The following is a 17732-nucleotide window of genomic DNA, read 5'->3' as shown; positions in this document are numbered from 1 at the left end:
TAATTAACATTCATAATTTCCCTCCAGAAGTGCTAATAACTGAGACGCAGGGAGAGAGGGCCCATGCCTGCCAATAGTGTGGTGGGGGAGCATGAGGGCAGCCAGCTTCAGCAGTGTCACTGAGTATGCTCAGTCCATGTGAGCATGCTCAGTACAAGCCAAGCAGCAAATCAGGGTGGGGTAGGGACGTGACCCCACATGCCCCCACACGTGTCATCGCGCCTATTGCAGTTGTACCAGTGGGCATCAGGGAAAAATTTTTGGGAGCCCTGCTTTTAGTGATACTACACAAGAAAAAGACAGGGCATGGGTACAAAAAAAACAAACCAAACCCGCTTCCTAGGGTCCAAACCTTTTTTTTTGGCCAGTCACAATCTTTGTCTAAGCAGTTTTCTTTCTCACACCAGGTTGCCAGCATCTCTAGCCCCACAAGCTAGTGTCTCCAACTTTCACAGGCTCTGAAGGTGTTTTACCCTACGTCCCTGAAGTGATGGATAACTAGGGGGTCTCTCCTCTTCTTTTTCTAGTCCAGTAAACATTTTACAAGTATTCTTTGGAGGGTTTTCTCCCCTGTGTGTGTGTCTTTCTATGGATTTCCCATCCCCCTGCTGACTCATATGTAATTGGGACTTCCATTGTTTAGGGTCCACAATGTCCCATGTCCATTAGAGACAGGGAGACAGCTGCCTTCCCTGCCTGCCTGGGGGGAAATCTGTTTCTCCCTTTGTTTGGTCACAGACTTTAAAGCTTAATGTCCGTGAGTATCCATGATTCCACATGCAGTGATATTACAAACTGTGACCCGAGGTGCCTAGGGGTCAGGGCAGGCAGCCAAAACTGGTGGTTCACAGTGACGTTAGATCCACCAACCTGTCACAAACTGCTCCTGATCCCCCATGCTGGTTATCAAGAAGCTGCAAAAAAGAAATCACACAGCCCCCTTTATTGCATTCCAGTTCTCTGGCTCCCAACCAGCTCATAGATCCAGTAAAACAAGAAGTTACTTAAAACTCTATTCATTATACAAAATGTTAGTCTGATCCCGAAAGGGCAAGCCTCATTACCAGATCAATACTACTTTGGATATTACCCAAAATACCACACTGCCAACCAATCCTTTAGTATCTAAAACCAAAGGTTTTATTATAAAAGGAAAGAACGAGAAGAGAGTTGTTAAATGGTCAAAGCAACCAGATACACACATATGACTTCAGAGTCCATATATCAAGTTCTTAGCAGCATTAGTGAGTTTGCTGGCTTGTGAAGTCCCCCTGGAACACCTCCAAAGCTTGGATGGGTCTATCAGTCCTTTGTCCAAAACTTCAGTTTGTAGAGATGTTGCTCCAGAGGTGAGACGGAGGATTGAAGACAAAATGGATGTGATGCAGCTGCCTTTTTATATCCTTTGTCATGTGGCTTGTACATCCTTTGTCCCAAACACAAGCTCACAGCATATGGGCATGGAAAAGTATTTGCAGTTCCCTGTCCACAGGCATGTCCCTACATGTCCTGCTGACTCATGGGCTTGATGGGCTGGATAGTGCTGATGCTAATCTGTCTGGGATTACCCAGATACACAGCACAAGTTTGAGATATCAATATACCACACGTTTGCACGCACGATACAAAGATGATACATAGATATAAACAAGCTTATCATATCTAACAAATTGTACGTTTTCCACTGATCACTTACATCGCCTATCCGGTATAAGATTCACTGCAATTTTGTGATATTGGTATCGATAATATTATAAGTGTATTCCATACAGTGTCACACAGACATCTCACAATTATATTAATCACCTTTAATTAATTACCTTAATTAATTATTTGAATGAATGATTGATTGATTGATTAATAATTAAAGTGTCCCCAGCTTCCCTAAAAGACCTTACTCATTACACTTTTATAAGTACAATAATATTGTAGACAACTAATTGATTCAACTGCTTATTCTTTAGGGTTTAGATCCCCGCTGGGGTGTCTCGACCCTGATTGTCACTTACCCTTTTATGTCATGATAGCTGGAGACAATAAAAGCCACAGCCCAAGGCAATCAGTCACCAGGAAAAGCCTGAACTGAGTTAAGCTGTGTGGTTGGAAGGGGTTCCCTGGCTGGGATTGACGGCAAAGGCAGGGGCTAGGGGATTGCTTGCCAAATTGTGTGAGAGGCAGAAAGGCAGCAGACAGCAAGGCAGGAGTTGTGAGCATAGCCGTGAGGAGCTGAGCTCTTTGGGGCACAGGACTGGCTGGAGATTCAGGCTTTGGGATTTCTGAGCAAGAAAATGGTCAACTGATGATTGTTCCTGTTGGTGCAGGAGCCAGGACTGTGTGGGAGAATTCAGTAAATAAACAGGACTGCACCAAGGAAATGCAGTTGGAAATAACCCGGCAAGGCCCCAAATACTGGGGGGTAGAGCAAACTCTGGGACAAACTTGGTTTCACTGCACTGCTGTTCTCTAGGGTTACCATTCGTCCGGATTTACCCGGACATGTCCTCCTTTTTGTACTAAAAATAGCGTCCGGGGGGAATTTGTAAAGCACTCACAATGTCCGGGATTTCCCCCCTCCCCCGGCAGAGCAGAGCGAGCGGCTGGGAGGGCTGCAGGAAAGTCCCGGGCTGGACTCCGGAGCAGCTGGAGAGGAGACGGATCCGCCCTGCATTCTGAGCAAGTGTATCAGCACAAAGTGCAGCCCTCCCCTTTTGCAACTGGGAGCGGTTTCTGCCATGCAGCGTAGCAAAATGGGAGCGAGAGCACTTTGTGCTGATACAAGGGCAGCTCTCCCCTGCAGCCCGGTCCCGGCCAGGGACCGGGTTTTGTTGTGCTGGGGAGCTCAGCCACGTGTCCCGCTCGCACAGAGCCCAACACCCTGTTCTGAGCAGCAGGGTAAGGGGGCCAGGGGGCAGGAAGGTTCTGGAGGTGGCAGTCAAGAAACGGGGGGGGGCTTTTTGGGGGGAGTGGAGAAAGTTTTGGGCAGTCAGGGTACAGGTAGGGGGTAGGGTCCTGGGGGGCAGTTGGGGGGGTCTTAGGAGGGGGCAGTTAGGGGACAAGTAACAGGGAGTCTTAGGTAGGGGGTGGGGTTCTGGAGGGCAGTTAGGAGAAGGGGTCCCAGGAGGGGGCAGTCAGGGGACAAGGAGCGGGGTGGGGGGCTGAGAGTTCTGGGGGGGAGCTGTCAGGGGGCAGGTGTGGGGAGAGGGATCGGAGCAGTCAGGGGACAGGGAGCAGAGGGGTTTAGATGGGTTGGGAGTTCTGGGGGGGCTGTCAGGGGGCAGGAGTGCGGAGAGGGATCGGAGCAGTCAGGGGACAGGGAGCAGAGCGGTTTAGATGGGTTGGGAGTTCTGGGGGGGCTGTCAGGGGGCAGGAGTGCGGAGAGGGATCGGAGCAGTTAGGGGACAGGGAGCAGAGGGGTTTAGATGGGTTGGGAGTTCTGGGGGGCGCTGTCAGGGGGTGGGGAGTGGTTGGATGGGGCGTGGGAGTCCCAGGGGTCTGTCTGGGGGTGGGGGTGTGGATAAGGGTTGGGGCAGTCAGGGGACAAGAGGCAGGGAGGCTTAGATAGGGAGTGGAGTCCTGGGGGGCAGTTAGAGGCAGGGGTCCCAGGAGGGGGCAGTCAGGGGACAAGGAACGGGGGGAGGGTTGGGGGTTCTGGGGGGGCGGGAAGTGGGAGGGGGCGGGGCTAGGGCGGGGCTCCTCCCGTCCTCTTTTTTGCTTGCTGAAATATGGTAACCCTACTGTTCTCCAGCCTGCAGCGGCGGTTTCTAACAGGCACTAATCGAGGATCCCGTGGGCTGAGCTGCCCTTTGATTGCTCAATTAACAAACCCACCTGCTCCCCTCCGGGATCTGATTCTCAGAAATGCTCCCTCTTCCTTTAACCCAAACCCACATTTTCCTCCCCCAAATGACCCCATCTCGACCTGCCTCTCTCCATTACTGGTTGCTGAACAACACATGTTTTTTCTCTTCCTTTTCTCCCTCTGCTCTCAGCCCGCAGCTCAGATCAGTGTGCTCCCTGTGCCAGGGCCAGCTCCTTTGTTTAACCCCTCACTGATCACCTGGAGCCAACCCCTGGCAGCTGATCAAAACCTCCTGCCATTTCCCAGTCTCGCTGGTCGGCAGTTTTGTCTAACCACATGCCTGCTGTGTGATACGGACAGTGCTGGGCAGCAAATCTTAACTCACCTCCCTCATGACCCCCAAAGGAGAGTAGAGGAGCGGGCAGCAGACCGGCAGCACCTCCAGGACCCATCTGAGATCAGTCCCGTCCCTCCCTCACGCCCCCCCCCGTGATGGGTGCTGTATATCCTGTGAGTCAGCCACTGCCCCAAAGAGCTTACAGTCTAAACAGACCTGCCAGAAACAGGGCAGGAGAGGAAACTGAGATGCAGGGCAGGGAAATGACTTGATCCTAGTTACCCAGTAGGCCATGGGCAGAGCAGATCTCCTGGCTCCCAGTCCAGTGCTCTATCCACTAGGCCACACTGCCTCTTAACCAATCTTATTCCCCAGCTCTCCCAGCCAAGGCACTTGGTCCCAACAGCCTGTCCCTGCTGACACGCACTCCTAACCCCGTGAATTCCCCACCCCGGGCTGGCAGATGCCCTGTCCCTGTCCACAGGGGCCATCCTTGGGCTTTCACTTGACGGAGTCTGCAGCCATGGGTGAAGTTAGCTGGACGTGTGAGCGCAGGATCCCAGGCTGGATGTCAGCTCTTCCCAACCAAACTGGGCCCAAGGGGCCTGAGGCTTGGGGGTGGGGCCTGGAGGCAGGCTGTGGCAAGTACTAGCTGGACTGCCACCGGTTAAATGGTATCTGCCTCCCCACCCCACTGGCTCACACCGTGTGCCTCCACCCCCCACCCCTCCCGTGCTGCTTCCTCCCTTGCCACCGATATAAATCAGCATCCTGCTCCTGCTGGCTTTCATCCTTCTCCAGAGACCGAGCAGTGATTGGACACCAGGCGGGGGCTCGCTCCATCCTAATCCCTGCCTGACTCTCGCTGCAGACACTTCGGGTAGGTCCTACTTTAAACCCCCTTCCCGTGGGTGACCTCCCAGTCTTTGGTGGCAGGTTGCAGGGGGGGATTGAGACTAACACTTCATGAATGGCACTAATTAGTTGACACTGGACCCTGCCTGGCTGGCTCTGCAGCCTGGCCCTGCTCTGACGGGCTGGCTATGACCTGGGAGCATGTGACTGATGCCCAGGTGGCCCTGCCCATGGTCTCCATCTCAGGGACGGACGGTGCATCTTCGCATTGGTGGGCACTTAGGCTCTGTGCCAATATTGGGGGGTGGGTGGGAATATCTTCTCCCAGCCTCAGAGTCAGGTCTTGGGGAGAGCCTTGACCCAGGAGACAAGTTCTGCTGGGTCTCAGCCCATTGGTGCCAGTCTGGGCAGAGGAGCACTGGGGGCAGAGCCCAACCCCCAGTGCCATGAGTTGCACGTCATGGCAATGTCCATGCAAGCCAGGCTGTGGCTGTGTGTCGTGGTGGTCAGAGGGAGCCATCCCTTCCCTCCCTGGCTCTAGGCAAAGTCTCTCTCTCTCTGCCACTTCATCCCCACCCCCTCCAGTCCTGTCCGTTTCCCCCTGGGGGCAGTTATGGGGCCTGATTCCCAATGGGATGACCCTGGAACAGGGCAGACAGGCAGCACGGGGGGAACAATGACCGGTGAGGGTGCGGGGATGGATAGCAGCCACCCTCCTGGGCAGACCCTCTGCTGAGCTGGTCCCCTTTCCAAGAGGAGGAGAGCAGTAGGGCCTGGGTTTCTGATTGCCCCCCTGCAGGGGTATCGGGGAGGTGCTAGGGGGTCATTAACCCCACTAGCTTCCATGGGGCGGCTCTGATGGGGTGCAGGGTGAGGCCTCCGGGGCATGTTCTTTGAGCCAGGGGTGGTGAGCAGATGGTAAGAAGCGGTCCCCGTGCCTGGCACATATGGGACCTGCACCCAGATGGAGTGAGCGGCACTGGGTAGCCAGGGCTGGTGCCCTCAGCAGCAGCAGCTGCCATGCCAATCAGACCTGCCCCACCCCCTCTCTGGGAGAAGCAGGATGGGCTGAGAGCCAGTGCGGTGTAGGGAGAGCGGACCCAGCTGCAGACCAAGGGAAAGGGTCAGTGGCTGGATTGAGAGAGGGTGAGATGTGGGCAGGGCTGTCCCTAGCAATTTGGGTGTCCTATGCAGCACCCCTGCGGGGGAGCTGTGTAGGGCCCCAGGCATCCCCCCACCCAGGGTTTGGGAGGCAGGAACTGTGGGGGACCACTTTTGGGGCCCCACAGGCCCAGAGTGGCCCAGGGGATTAGTGGGGGATGGGAGCAGCCCTCTCCGCTTCCCTGACCCCGGCCCCAGCCGTGCCACTCGGGGGAGGGGCTTGGGGGAAGGGATCCCCCCCACACACTCACCAGCAGCAGCTGGAAGCGGAGCAACCCAGCCCCAGCCCACTCTACTCCACCATCTCTGAGCCGCAGCGCTCCGCTTCCTGCCGCCGGAGAGAGCCGGGGGTGGTCCTTTCCCCAACCCGAACGACAAGGCTGGGGCCAGGGCAAGGGAAGCAGAGCGGGCTGGGGCTGCGTCGCTCCATTTCCCGCCGCCAGTGAGTGTGGGGGGCAATCTTTTCCCCGCACTCACCGGCAGCGGGAAACGGAGCGCTGCAGCTGGGAGCTGACGGAGTAGAGTGGGCTGGGGCCGGGTTGCTCCGCTTCCTGCCGCTGCCGATGAGTGCGGGCGTCACTGGGGGAAGAGGTGGAATGGGGGCGGAGCAGGGGGAAGGGTAAGAGGCAAGGCAGAGGGAGTTGTCTGGGGCCCCACACCCCCCTAGGGATGGCCCTGCCACTTGCAGGAGGGGTCGGCCGGGGGATAGCGCTGGTCACCGGGATTGGGGCTGGGGCGTATGCAGCACGCAGCTGCCTAGGGCACCGTTAGGGTTACCGTATTTCAGCAAGCAAAAAAGAGGACGGGAGGAGCCCCGCCCTAGCTCCGCCCCTGCCCCTCCCACTTCCCGCCCCCCCAGAACCCCCAACCCTCCCCCCGTTCCTTGTCCCCTGACTGCCCCCTCCTGGAACCCCTGCCCCTAACTGCCCCCCAGGACTCCACTCCCTATCTAAGCCTCCCTGCCTCTTGTCCCCTGACTGCCCCAACCCTTATCCACACCCCCACCCCCAGACAGACCCCCTGGGACTCCCACGCCCCATCCAACCACTCCCCACCCCCTGACAGCCCTCCCCCAGAACTCCCAACCCATCTAAACCCCTCTGCCCCCTGTCCCCTGACTGCTCCGATCCCTCTCCGCACTCCTGCCCCCTGACAGCCCCCCCCAGAACTCCCAACCCATCTAAACCCCTCTGCTCCCTGTCCCCTGACTGCTCCGATCCCTCTCTCCACTCCTGCCCCCTGACAGCTCCCCCCCAGAACTCTCAGCCCCCCACCCCGCTCCTTGTCCCCTGACTGCCCCCTCCTGGGTCCCCTGCTCCTAAATGCCCTCCAGAACCCCACCCCCTACCTAAGACTCCCTGTGCCTTGTCCCCTAACTGCCCCCTCCTGAGACCCCCCCCAACTGCCCCCCAGGACCCTACCCCCTACCTGTACCCTGACTGCCCAAAACTTTCTCCACTCCCCCCAAAAAGCCCCCCCCCTTTCTTGACTGCCACCTCCAGAACCTTCCTGCCCCCTGGCCCCCTTACCCTGCTGCTCAGAACAGGGTGTTGGGCTCTGTGCCAGCCGGACACGTGGCTGAGCTCCCCAGCACAACAAAACCCGGTCCCTGGCCCAGCACAACAAAACCCGGTCCCTGGCCCGGACCGGGCTGCAGGGGAGAGCTGCCCTTGTATCAGCACAAAGTGCTCTCGCTCCCGTTTTGCTACCCTGCATGGCAGAAACCGCTCCCAGTTGCAAAAGGGGAGGGCTGCACTTTGTGCTGATATACTTGCTCAGAATGCAGGGCGGCTCCGGCTCCTCTCCAGCTGCTCCGGAGTCCAGCCCGGGACTTTCCTGCAGCCCTCCCAGCCGCTCGCTCTGCTCTGCCGGGGGAGGGGGGAAATCCCGGACATTGTGAGTGCTTTACAAATTCCCCCCGGACGCTATTTTTAGTACAAAAAGGAGGACATGTCCGGGTAAATCCGGACGAATGGTAACCCTAGGCACCGTGAAATTTGGGGCAATTTGGTGCCCCAAATTTCATGCTGCCCTAGGCAGCTGCGTATGCTGTGTATGCCTAAGGACGGCCCTGGATGTGGGAAGGGAGGATGGGAAGCCCCATCCCAACCCCTCCTGCTTTGGCTCAGAAAGGCGGCCCCCTGCAGTCGCCTTTTGGCACCTCTCCACCCAGGAGCTTGTGCCTCCTGCTGCTGCAGTCCTTCCACCCACAGGGACCTCACTCAGCACGGGGGCAGGGCAGCCCCTGCTCTCCAGAGGGGGAAACTGATGCACAGTGCTCATCTGGCTCGTCAGCAGCAGATCTGGGGCTAGAACCCTGGAGTCCTGACCACACCCTCCCCCCGCTCCTAACACCACTGCTTGCTCACTGTTAGTGGCTAGGTCTCTCTGTTCTCCATATCCTGGGTACCTCCTCACTGGGCCAACAGTCCCTGATTGGCAGGTAGATGCTGCTCCGCAATGGGAGGGAGGGAGTGGGTCAGGGCCACTCTGTGCTGTCCAGCTGGGAGCTAGTTAGAGCAGCCCTGAGGCTGCACAGCCTGGCACACCTGGGGCAGGTCTCAGATCTGGGCCCCGCTGTGCCAGGGGCTGCACAGGGTAAGAGACAGTTCCTGCCCCAAAGAGCTCATGGTTTAACTAGATAAAGGACGGTTCATTATCCCCTATGGTTGCTGGTGGGAGAGGCAGACATTGAAGCCAGATCTCCTGGGTCCCACCCCAGTGCATCAGCCACAAGCCCAGCTGCCCTCATCATTCTGTCTGGAATGGCTTATGAGACTGTGAGTGCCAACCTCAGGGCAGACTGTCAAACACAGGGCAGACACCCCAAACTGATGGTGTGTCTATCATTAGATTTCACCAACCAAGTTCCAAACGTAATCTCCTGGATCACTATACCAGTGTTCCCTCGGAGTCAGACGCTCCAGTCTATCTTGCCACCTAGACAAACTGGACTTAGTGATAAATGGTCACTTATACCAAAAATCACAGGTTGCTCCCAGTCCCAAGAGACCAGTCCCAGATCAATTGGTACCCTAGATCTTACACCAAAGACAACGCCCTGCAATAAACTATCTAAAGGTTTATCAACTAGGAAAGAGAAATAAGAGAGTTATATACAGGTTAAAGCAAAGCAGGTGAAATCAGTCTGAATGAGCTCTTCCCTGACATCTAGTGGTGAGTTGTGGAAAAAGACTTCAGAAGCTGATCTCGTTTGCATGGACACATCCACCCTGCCTAGGTGCTCAGCATGATGGGATTGGTTCCCCAAATGATCACTTGATGCCGGTGTTGGATCCCCAGTCTCCTTGTTATTGGGGCAGGAGTAATAAAGGGTTGTTATCCTTGTTGTGTGAACCTGGCATACCCCAATGGAGGGACTCACCCTCATTTGAATAGCATTTGCTAGGCAAGGGACATGGGTTCCACAGCCCAATGAATTGAGAGTGAACATAAGAATAGTTGTGCTGGGTCAGACTGGGAGGGGAGGGGATCCAGCCAGCCAGCCAGCTTGTTTTTTGATGGGATCAATGTTATGTGTTCTAGGGAAAGTGACCCCAATTAGTAATTATCAAGTGATCTTTTTTCTGCTATTCATCTCCACTTTCTGACAAGCAGAGGTTATGAATACTATTTCTTACTTATCTTGCCTAATAACCATTAATGGACTTAATCTCCATTATTTATCCAGTAAAAAGCAATAGAGGGTCCTGTGGCACCTTTGAGACTAACAGAAGTATTGGGAGCATAAGCTTTCGTGGGTAAGAACCTCACTTCTTCACTTGCATCTGAAGAAGTGAGGTTCTTACCCACAAAAGCTTATGCTCCCAATACTTCTGTTAGTCTCAAAGGTGCTACAGGACCCTCTGTTGCTTTTTACAGATTCAGACTAACACGGCTACCCCTCTGATTATTTATCCAGTTCTCTTTTAAATGCTGTTATTGTTCTAACCTTCACAATCTCATCAGGCTGGAGGTAGCTGTTTGTATATAGTGCTCTGGGTTTTGTGTAAGAGTTGTAGATTATGTTTGACCCTTTTTTTCTTGAGGGTGTGATAAATGGGGTTAATTGAGTGTCTTGTTAACACTGATACGACCTAGTTTGGGACAGTGTCTCTATTGTAAATGCCTATCCAGTATGCATTGGCAATGAGGCTCCCCCAATAACAGCTGAAATCACTGAGAGCTGAGTCAAAGATGGAGTCTGAAGACATCTTAGCAAGTGGCCAGCCGGGTGATGAGCAAGTATCTGAGCAGTGGGGCATGTAAGGTACTTCCTTCTCTCCCTCCTCCCCTGGAGTGTGGGGGAGTCAGGGCCCTGCACCCCCCACTTCCTGTGATTCATCATGACTCTCAGCCAGCCAGTAAAACAGAAGGTTTATTAGAACAGGAACACAGTGTAAAACAGAGCTTGTAGGCACAGAGAACAGGACCCCTCAATCAGGTCCATCTTGGGAAGTAGGGAGCCCAAATCCTGGTTCTGGGCCTCCCTCCATTTCCCCAGCCAACTCCAAACTGAAACCCCCTCCAGCAGTCTCACCCAGCCACGCCCCTCAGCTCCTCCTCCAGCCTTTGTCCAGTTTCCCGGGCAGAAGGTGTCACCTGGCCCCAACCCCAACTAGTAAAACTCCCATGCAACATTACCAGGTTAATACTCCCTACTCTGTCACACCTCCCCCACACACATACACAGGGTGGGAGGTGAAATCTGCGGATTAACTTCTGAACTCAGGGGCTGCACTGGCCAAGGACAGCAACTGTGAGTGGGGTACAGAGAAAGGCATGTTAAAAGGACTTTTAGGTTGCTGGACTTAAGAGCCTGAGGACACTAACCAACTTACTTGGGGGTGGGTCATTTGTGTTTATGAACACTAGTAGTGTTTTCCCAAATTAATGCTGAGTTATTTCCCTCCTTTTATTAAAAGTTTTTGCTACACTCAGACTCTGTGCTTGTGAGAGGGGAAGTATTGCCTCTTAGAGGCGCCCCGGGGATGGTGTGTAATTGTCCCAGGTCACTGGGTGGGGGCTAGAGCCGCTTTTGTGTTGTATTGTTGAAAAGGAACCCCTAGATACTGAACCCGGCCCTTGTTGCTGCTGGCTCCACCTGGCAGAAGGGTTACACAAACATGTACACACCAATGAGTTACCATTAAATCCTAAGAGTGACAGAGTTGTCGAGAGCTGTCATTTCAAAGGGTCTTTCAGGGTGGATCCAGGAGGCAGCCCAGGGGATCTCTGGCTTCAGAGTTCAAACAGCCAAAAAAATAAAAAGATGGAAAATTTGCCTGTGGCTTTATTTTATTTCTTCCATTCAGCTTCCAAGCCCACATGACCAGCTTCCTGGCACATAGCATTTCCCAGGTCTGACAGGGCCATTAACAAATCATTTGTATTGTGAGGGTCCGGGATTCCCCATCTGGAGGGAGCGGGGGAGGCATGAGGACGATTCCCAGGCCTGAGTTCACAAGCTCAGACCAAACATTTTCAGTTATAAAGTAAAACTTACATCTTTCCCTATAGCATGGAGTGCCGCCATGGCAAGTGAGATGAATGTAGGCAGCGATTCACAAGCATTTCACAGAGTCTAAACACTAAATATATTCTTGTAAAACTAATCCCTGTTTTGAGCAAAACTACCGTACAGGTGTGACCTGATTTGGGCTCCAGCTGCAAGGTTGTCAGTTCTTAGTTAACACCTGCAGCCTGGGCAAGAGCTGGCATCTGGCCTGCCAGGGTCACACCCGCTGGCATTTCTATGTGATGACCAGTGTCTGCGGCAGTGGAGTGGAGGGGCTGTTCTCGGCGTGGGGTGAGGAGGGGACAGAGACCCCATGAGGTTGCAGGCTCTGGGTCCCCATGGTCTCATGGATCCATAGATAGGAAAGGCAAAAGGGGGTGCTGTGATCATTCAGTCCGACACCCTTTCCCCACACCCTGGTGACACAGCCTAGGATCTTCCCACACATCAGGCCCAGAACTCCATGGCAAATAATCCAGCTTCTCCACGGGCTCTGGGGGTTCTTCCCCCAAACAGACTCCTCTTCCCCTCCCCATTGTCCCCAGCCCCATTGCTTCCAGGCAGCTCATTGGGGCAGCATGCCAAGGCTCAGCTCATGAGGCACATTCTGAGAGGGACAGAGGGACCCGCCGCCAAAGACCCTGGACATGCCTCCCCTTTCCATTGGCTGCCCCAAGCACCTGCTTCCTGCGCTGGAGCCGGCCCTGCACACGGTGAGGCCCAGGGTTCCACATGTCCAGTGGCAGGGAGTTCCACAGGACCCATTCGCAGTGCCATCATCCTACGGGAGCACGGCCAGTATGTGTGGGCATGTCTCTGGGATCCCCGGGGGGACATATCCCATGGAGGCTAGGGTGATGCATTTGCAGGGATCTGTGTGCCTGTACAGCCAAGCAGCTGTGCTCCAGCTGGAATCTTTTCACATTGGCCCCCAGCCAAAATAAGCTAGGCTGTAATGGCTGGATCCCTCCAGACAGGTCAACATCCCTAAAACGGGGTGACCTCTGCTGGCCAGGGAGCGTTTTGAGACAACATGGCTATTTAGTATCAGGGGGTAGCCGTGTTAGTCTGTATCTACAAAAACAACAAAGAGTCTGGTGGCACCTTAAAGACTAACAGATTTATTTGGGCATAAGCTTTCGTGAGTAAAAACCTCACTTCTTCGGATGCATAGAGTGAAAGCTACAGATGCAGGCATTATATACAGACACATGGAGAGCAGGGAGTTACTTCACAAGTGGCGAACCAGTGTTGACAAGGCCAATTCAATCAGGGTGGATGTAGTCCACTCCCAATAATAGATGAGGAGGTGTCAATTCCAGGAGAGGAAAAGCTGCTTCTGTAGTGAGCCAGCCACTCCCAATCCCTATTCAAGCCCAGATTAATGGTGTTGAATTTGCAAATGAATTTTAGTTCTGCTGTTTCTCTTTGAAGTCTGTTTCTGAAGTTTTTTTGTTCAATGACAGTGACTTTTAAATCTGTGATAGAATGACCAGGAAGATTGAAGTGTTCACTTACTGGCTTGTGTATGTTACCATTCCTGATGTCCGATTTGTGTCCATTTATTCTTTTGCGGAGGGACTGTCCGGTTTGGCCAATGTACATGGCAGAGGGGCATTGCTGGCACATGATGGCATATATGACATTAGTGGATGTGCAGGTGAATGAGCCCCTGATGGTGTGGCTGATGTGGTTGGGTCCTCTGATGCTGTTGCCAGAGTAGATATGGGGACAGAGTAGGCAACGAGGTTTGCTACAGGGATAGGTTCCTGGGTTGGTGTTTCTGTGGTGTGGTGTGTAGTTGCTGGTGAGTATTTGCTTCAGGTTGGGGGGTTGTCTGTAAGCAAGGACTGGCCTGCCTCCCAAGGTCTGTGAGAGTGAGGGATCATTTTCCAGGATAGGTTGTAGGTCGTGGATAATACGCTGGAGAGGTTTTAGCTGGGGGCTGTATGTGATGGCCAGTGGTGTTCTGTTATTGTCCTTGTTGGGCCTGTCCTGTAGTAGGTGATTTCTGGGTACCCGTCTTGCTCTGTCAATCTGTTTCCTCACTTCCCCAGGTGGGTATTGTAGTTTTACGAATGCTTGATAAAGATCTTGTAGGTGTTTGTCTCTGTCTGAGGGGTTGGAGCAAATTCGGTTGTATCTTAGGGCTTGGCTGTAGACAATGGATCGTATGATGTGTCTTGGATGGAAGCTGGAGGCATGTAGGTACGTATAGCGGTCAGTAGGTTTCCGGTATAGGGTGGTGTTTATGTGACCATCACTTATTTGTACTGTAGTGTCCAGGAAGTGGATCTCTTGTGTGGACTGGTCCAGGCTGAGGTTGATGGTGGGGTGGAAATTGTTGAAGTCCAGGTGGAATTCTTCAAGGGCCTCCTTTCCGTGGGTCCATATGATGAAGATGTCATCAATGTAGCGCAAGTAGAGGAGGGGCACTAGGGGACGAGAGCTGAGGAAGCGTTGTTCTAAGTCAGCCATAAAAATGTTGGCATACTGTGGGGCCATGCGGGTACCCATAGCAGTGCCACTGACTTGAAGGTATAAGTTGTCCCCAAATCTGAAGTGGTTGTGGGTGAGGACAAAGTCACAAAGCTCAGCCACCAGGCTTGCTGTGGCCTCATCAGGGATACTGTTCCTGACAGCTTGTAGTCCATCCTCATGTGGAATATTGGTATAAAGTGCTTCTACATCCATGGTGGCCAGGATGGTGTTTTCAGGAAGAACGTCAATGCACTGTAGTTTCCTCAGGAAGTCGGTGGTGTCTCGAAGATAGCTGGGAGTGCTGGTAGCATAGGGTCTGAGGAGAGTGTCCAAATAGCCAGATAATCCTGCTGTCAGAGTACCAATGCCTGAGATGATGGGGCGTCCAGGGTTTCCGGGTTTATGGATCTTGGGTAGCAGATAGAATACCCCTGGTCGGGGTTCTGGGGGTGTGTCCATGTAGATTTGTTCCTGTACTGTAGCTGGGAGTTTCTTGAGCAGATGGTGTAGTTTCTTTTGGTATTCCTCAGTAGGATCAGAGGATAGTGGCCTGTAGAATGTGGTCTTGGAGAGTTGCCTGGCAGCCTCCTGTTCATAATCTGACCTGTTCATTATGACTACAGCACCTCCTTTGTCAGCTCCTTTGATGATAATGTCAGAGTTGTTTCTGAGGCTGTGGATGGCATTGCGTTCTGTACGGCTGAGGTTATGGGACAAGTGATGTTGTTTGTCCACAATTTCAGCCTGTGCGCGTCTGCGGAAACACTCTATGTAGAGGTCCAGTCTGTCATGGCTATTTGAGTAACATAACGAGAGGGCTGTGGGGTGGCAACCTTGGCCCAGTGGATCGGGACTCAGGGACCCATCTCTGCCACCAAATCAGTGTGTGATCTCGGGTAAGTCGTTTCCCAACTCTCTGTGCCTCAGTTTCCCCTCTCAAACTGTCTATGGGTTGATGTTCAGATTGAGAATTTTTAAGGGCAGGGACTGTCCCTCTGCACAGTGCCTGGTTCAGTGGGGTGCAGATCTCAGCTGGGGTGCTAGCACAATGCCATTGACAAAGGTTCATTCCTAATCCTGACTGCCACCCTGTAGGGGCCCCAAAGGGGCTGACAAACTGGCTAATCCCACAGGCATCAGAGCGAAAAGGGTGGTGCTGTTGGACGGAAACCCCTGTGCTGCCAAAGCTACACAGGATCCATGACAGGAGCAGCTGGCTGCAACAAAACACCTGGGAATAGGACCCAGGAGTACTGACCTCCCCGACCCCCAACACCTCCCTTCTCAGGACATGTGCCAGCCTCTCCCTGACAGTGAACTGGGGAAAATTCCCCCGGAGACAAGGATGTGATCACTATTCCTAGCACTTGGCGAGCCTGCGATAGACAGGTCGTCCTGCAAAGAGCTGTCAAGGTATAGAGACTCAGAGTAAGGAAGGGAAACTGAGGCACCAGGGGGAAGTTACTGGCTTAAGGTGGCCCAGGCCAGAAGCAGAACTAGGTCTCCGCCTGGTGCTCTAACCACTGGACCACGCTTCCCCTGCAGGAGATGAAGCTGGCAGTGCCCATGTCCTAGGGGCAATGGCTGGGTAAGAGGCCCTGCCCTGATTCCTTCCATGTCCCTTCAATTGGCAGGTTGGCCCGCCTGGCGCTGCCACCACTGAGACTGCTGGGAGCGGTGGATGGAGCCATTTAACACCTCGCACTCCAACCAGACGCAATCCTTTATACCAGCATCATGGCGGCCAGCCATCCTGATCGCCACGGTGGGCATCGGGCTGCCCGCCAATACCTTCATCATCTGGCTGACAGGATGGCGGCTGAAGCGCCGGGGCCTGTCCGTCTTCATCCTAAGCCTGGCCACCTCTGACTTCCTCTTCCTCTCCACCACGGTCATGCAGATCATAGAGACACTGCTGAATGAAACCTGGGTGCTGGGCACCCCCATGTGCCGCCTGCGCTACGTCCTCTCCGACTTGAGCTACCACTGCAGCCTCTTCCTGCTGGCCGCCCTAAGCGTGGACCGCTGCCTGCTGGTGCTGCTGCCCCTCTGGTACCGCTGCCACCGCCCCCTGTGGCTCTCCAGCTACATTTGCCTGGGTGCCTGGCTGGTGGCCGCCCTGCTCAGCATCAAGGGCTTCGTCTTCGCCAACGTCGTCCTGTATCCAGACGGGGTGCTCGTCTGCTCCAACAACCGGGGTGAGTTCGAGGGCCCCCTGCGCCTGCTGGAGGTGCTGCTGGAGGGACTCTTCCCCTTCGTCGTCATGGTGACCACCCATGCCGCCACCTTGTCACGCACCTTCCAACGCCACACCCGGCCCCCCAGCCAGTTCTACCGCATCGTGGCTGCCACCCTGTCGGCCTATGTGCTGCTCAACCTCCCCTTCCAGATCGTCCAGCTGCTCTTCCTGGCCTCCTTGGAGCAAGAGTTCAACTATCGCATCTTCCCCTTCATGGTCTACTTCAGCTACCTGATCAACCTCAACAGCAGCATCAACCCTCTCATCTACATCTTCTTCGGCTCCAACATCTGCATGGGCTGCGGCCGCCACACGACCTCCTCCCTTGCCATGGCCCTCACCGAGGAGCAAGGGAAGAACCCCGGGGACATGCCCAGCACATCCTTCTCAACCTAGCCTTGCCAGCAAGACCCTCCTCTCCTCTCCCTCCATGGCCCAGCCCCTGCTCTGGCCCAGCTCCAGTCACCAGTCGAATGGCCACTGGCTCCCCTGATAGGACCTGGCCACAAGGAGGCAGGTCTGTGCACGATTGTAGGTTCACTAGTGCTAAGCCTTGTGTAAATGGGTGCAAGGTGGAGCTTCGTCAGGCGCAACCAGATCCAGGAAGCTACCAGGAGAAGTCACACCAGTGCCAAGGCCCAGTTTGCCCCATTTCCCCAGCCTAGGCAAGCTCCAGCGGGGACAGATCCTCAGCAGATGCAAACCAGGCCCAGCTCCATGCAGGTCAATGGCCCGGGAACACCAGGCCCTAGGCAAGGCAATGTAAACACTGACGTGGCTGCAGCTGCCAACCCACAGGTGCCAGGAGACACTGCGATGAAGGGGACTCTGCCCCTTTGGGCCTATTTGTGCTTGGCAATCTTGCCTTTAGGTGTGGCTCCAAGGTCACTGTGTTTTAATACTGTGGCTGTTCTGCACACTACAGCCAGATACCCAGCGCTGAGGATACAGGTGCCCCCCTAACTCTGTCCCCCTGGGCCCCTGCAGCCTGACTATTCTGGCCTGCAGAAAGCAGGCCCGGTCTCCTCTTAGCACACATGACTATGACACAGAAGCTGCAGCCCAAGTGTATGTTGTGTGTATGTTGGGGGGGGCTGCATCAGAACCTGTCATAACTATAAAGGGAAGGGTAACAGTCCTCCTGTGTACAGTACTATAAAATCCCTCCTGGCCAGAGACTCCAAAATCCTTTTACCTGTAAAGGGTTAAGAAGCTCAGGTAACCTGGCTGACACCTGACCCAAAGGACCAATAAGGGGACAAGATACTTTCAAATCTTGGTGGGGGGAAGGCTTTTGTTTGTGCTCTTTGTTTTGGGGGTTGTTCGCTCTTGGGACTGAGAG

General features: G+C 54.3%; 1 protein-coding gene across 1 annotated transcript; it reads left to right on the top strand.

Moving 5' to 3' along the window:
• Window positions 1–15832: 15832 nt before the first annotated feature.
• On the top strand, window positions 15833–17439 carry GPR152 (G protein-coupled receptor 152). The gene has a single exon (XM_054026346.1). It carries the CDS (start codon window positions 15833–15835, stop codon window positions 16784–16786), a length of 954 nt encoding a protein of 317 aa, XP_053882321.1. The 3' UTR covers window positions 16787–17439.
• The last annotated feature ends 293 nt before the right edge of the window (window positions 17440–17732 follow it).

This window comes from Malaclemys terrapin, chromosome 4 (assembly GCF_027887155.1).
Source record: "Malaclemys terrapin pileata isolate rMalTer1 chromosome 4, rMalTer1.hap1, whole genome shotgun sequence".
NCBI lineage: Eukaryota > Metazoa > Chordata > Testudines > Emydidae > Malaclemys > Malaclemys terrapin.
This window is presented reverse-complemented; position numbering and strand designations above follow the sequence as displayed.

Coding starts and splice junctions, on each gene's coding strand:
- GPR152 (XM_054026346.1), top strand. CDS start 15,833: ATGGAGCCATTTAACACCTCGCACTCCAACCAGACGCAATCCTTTATA.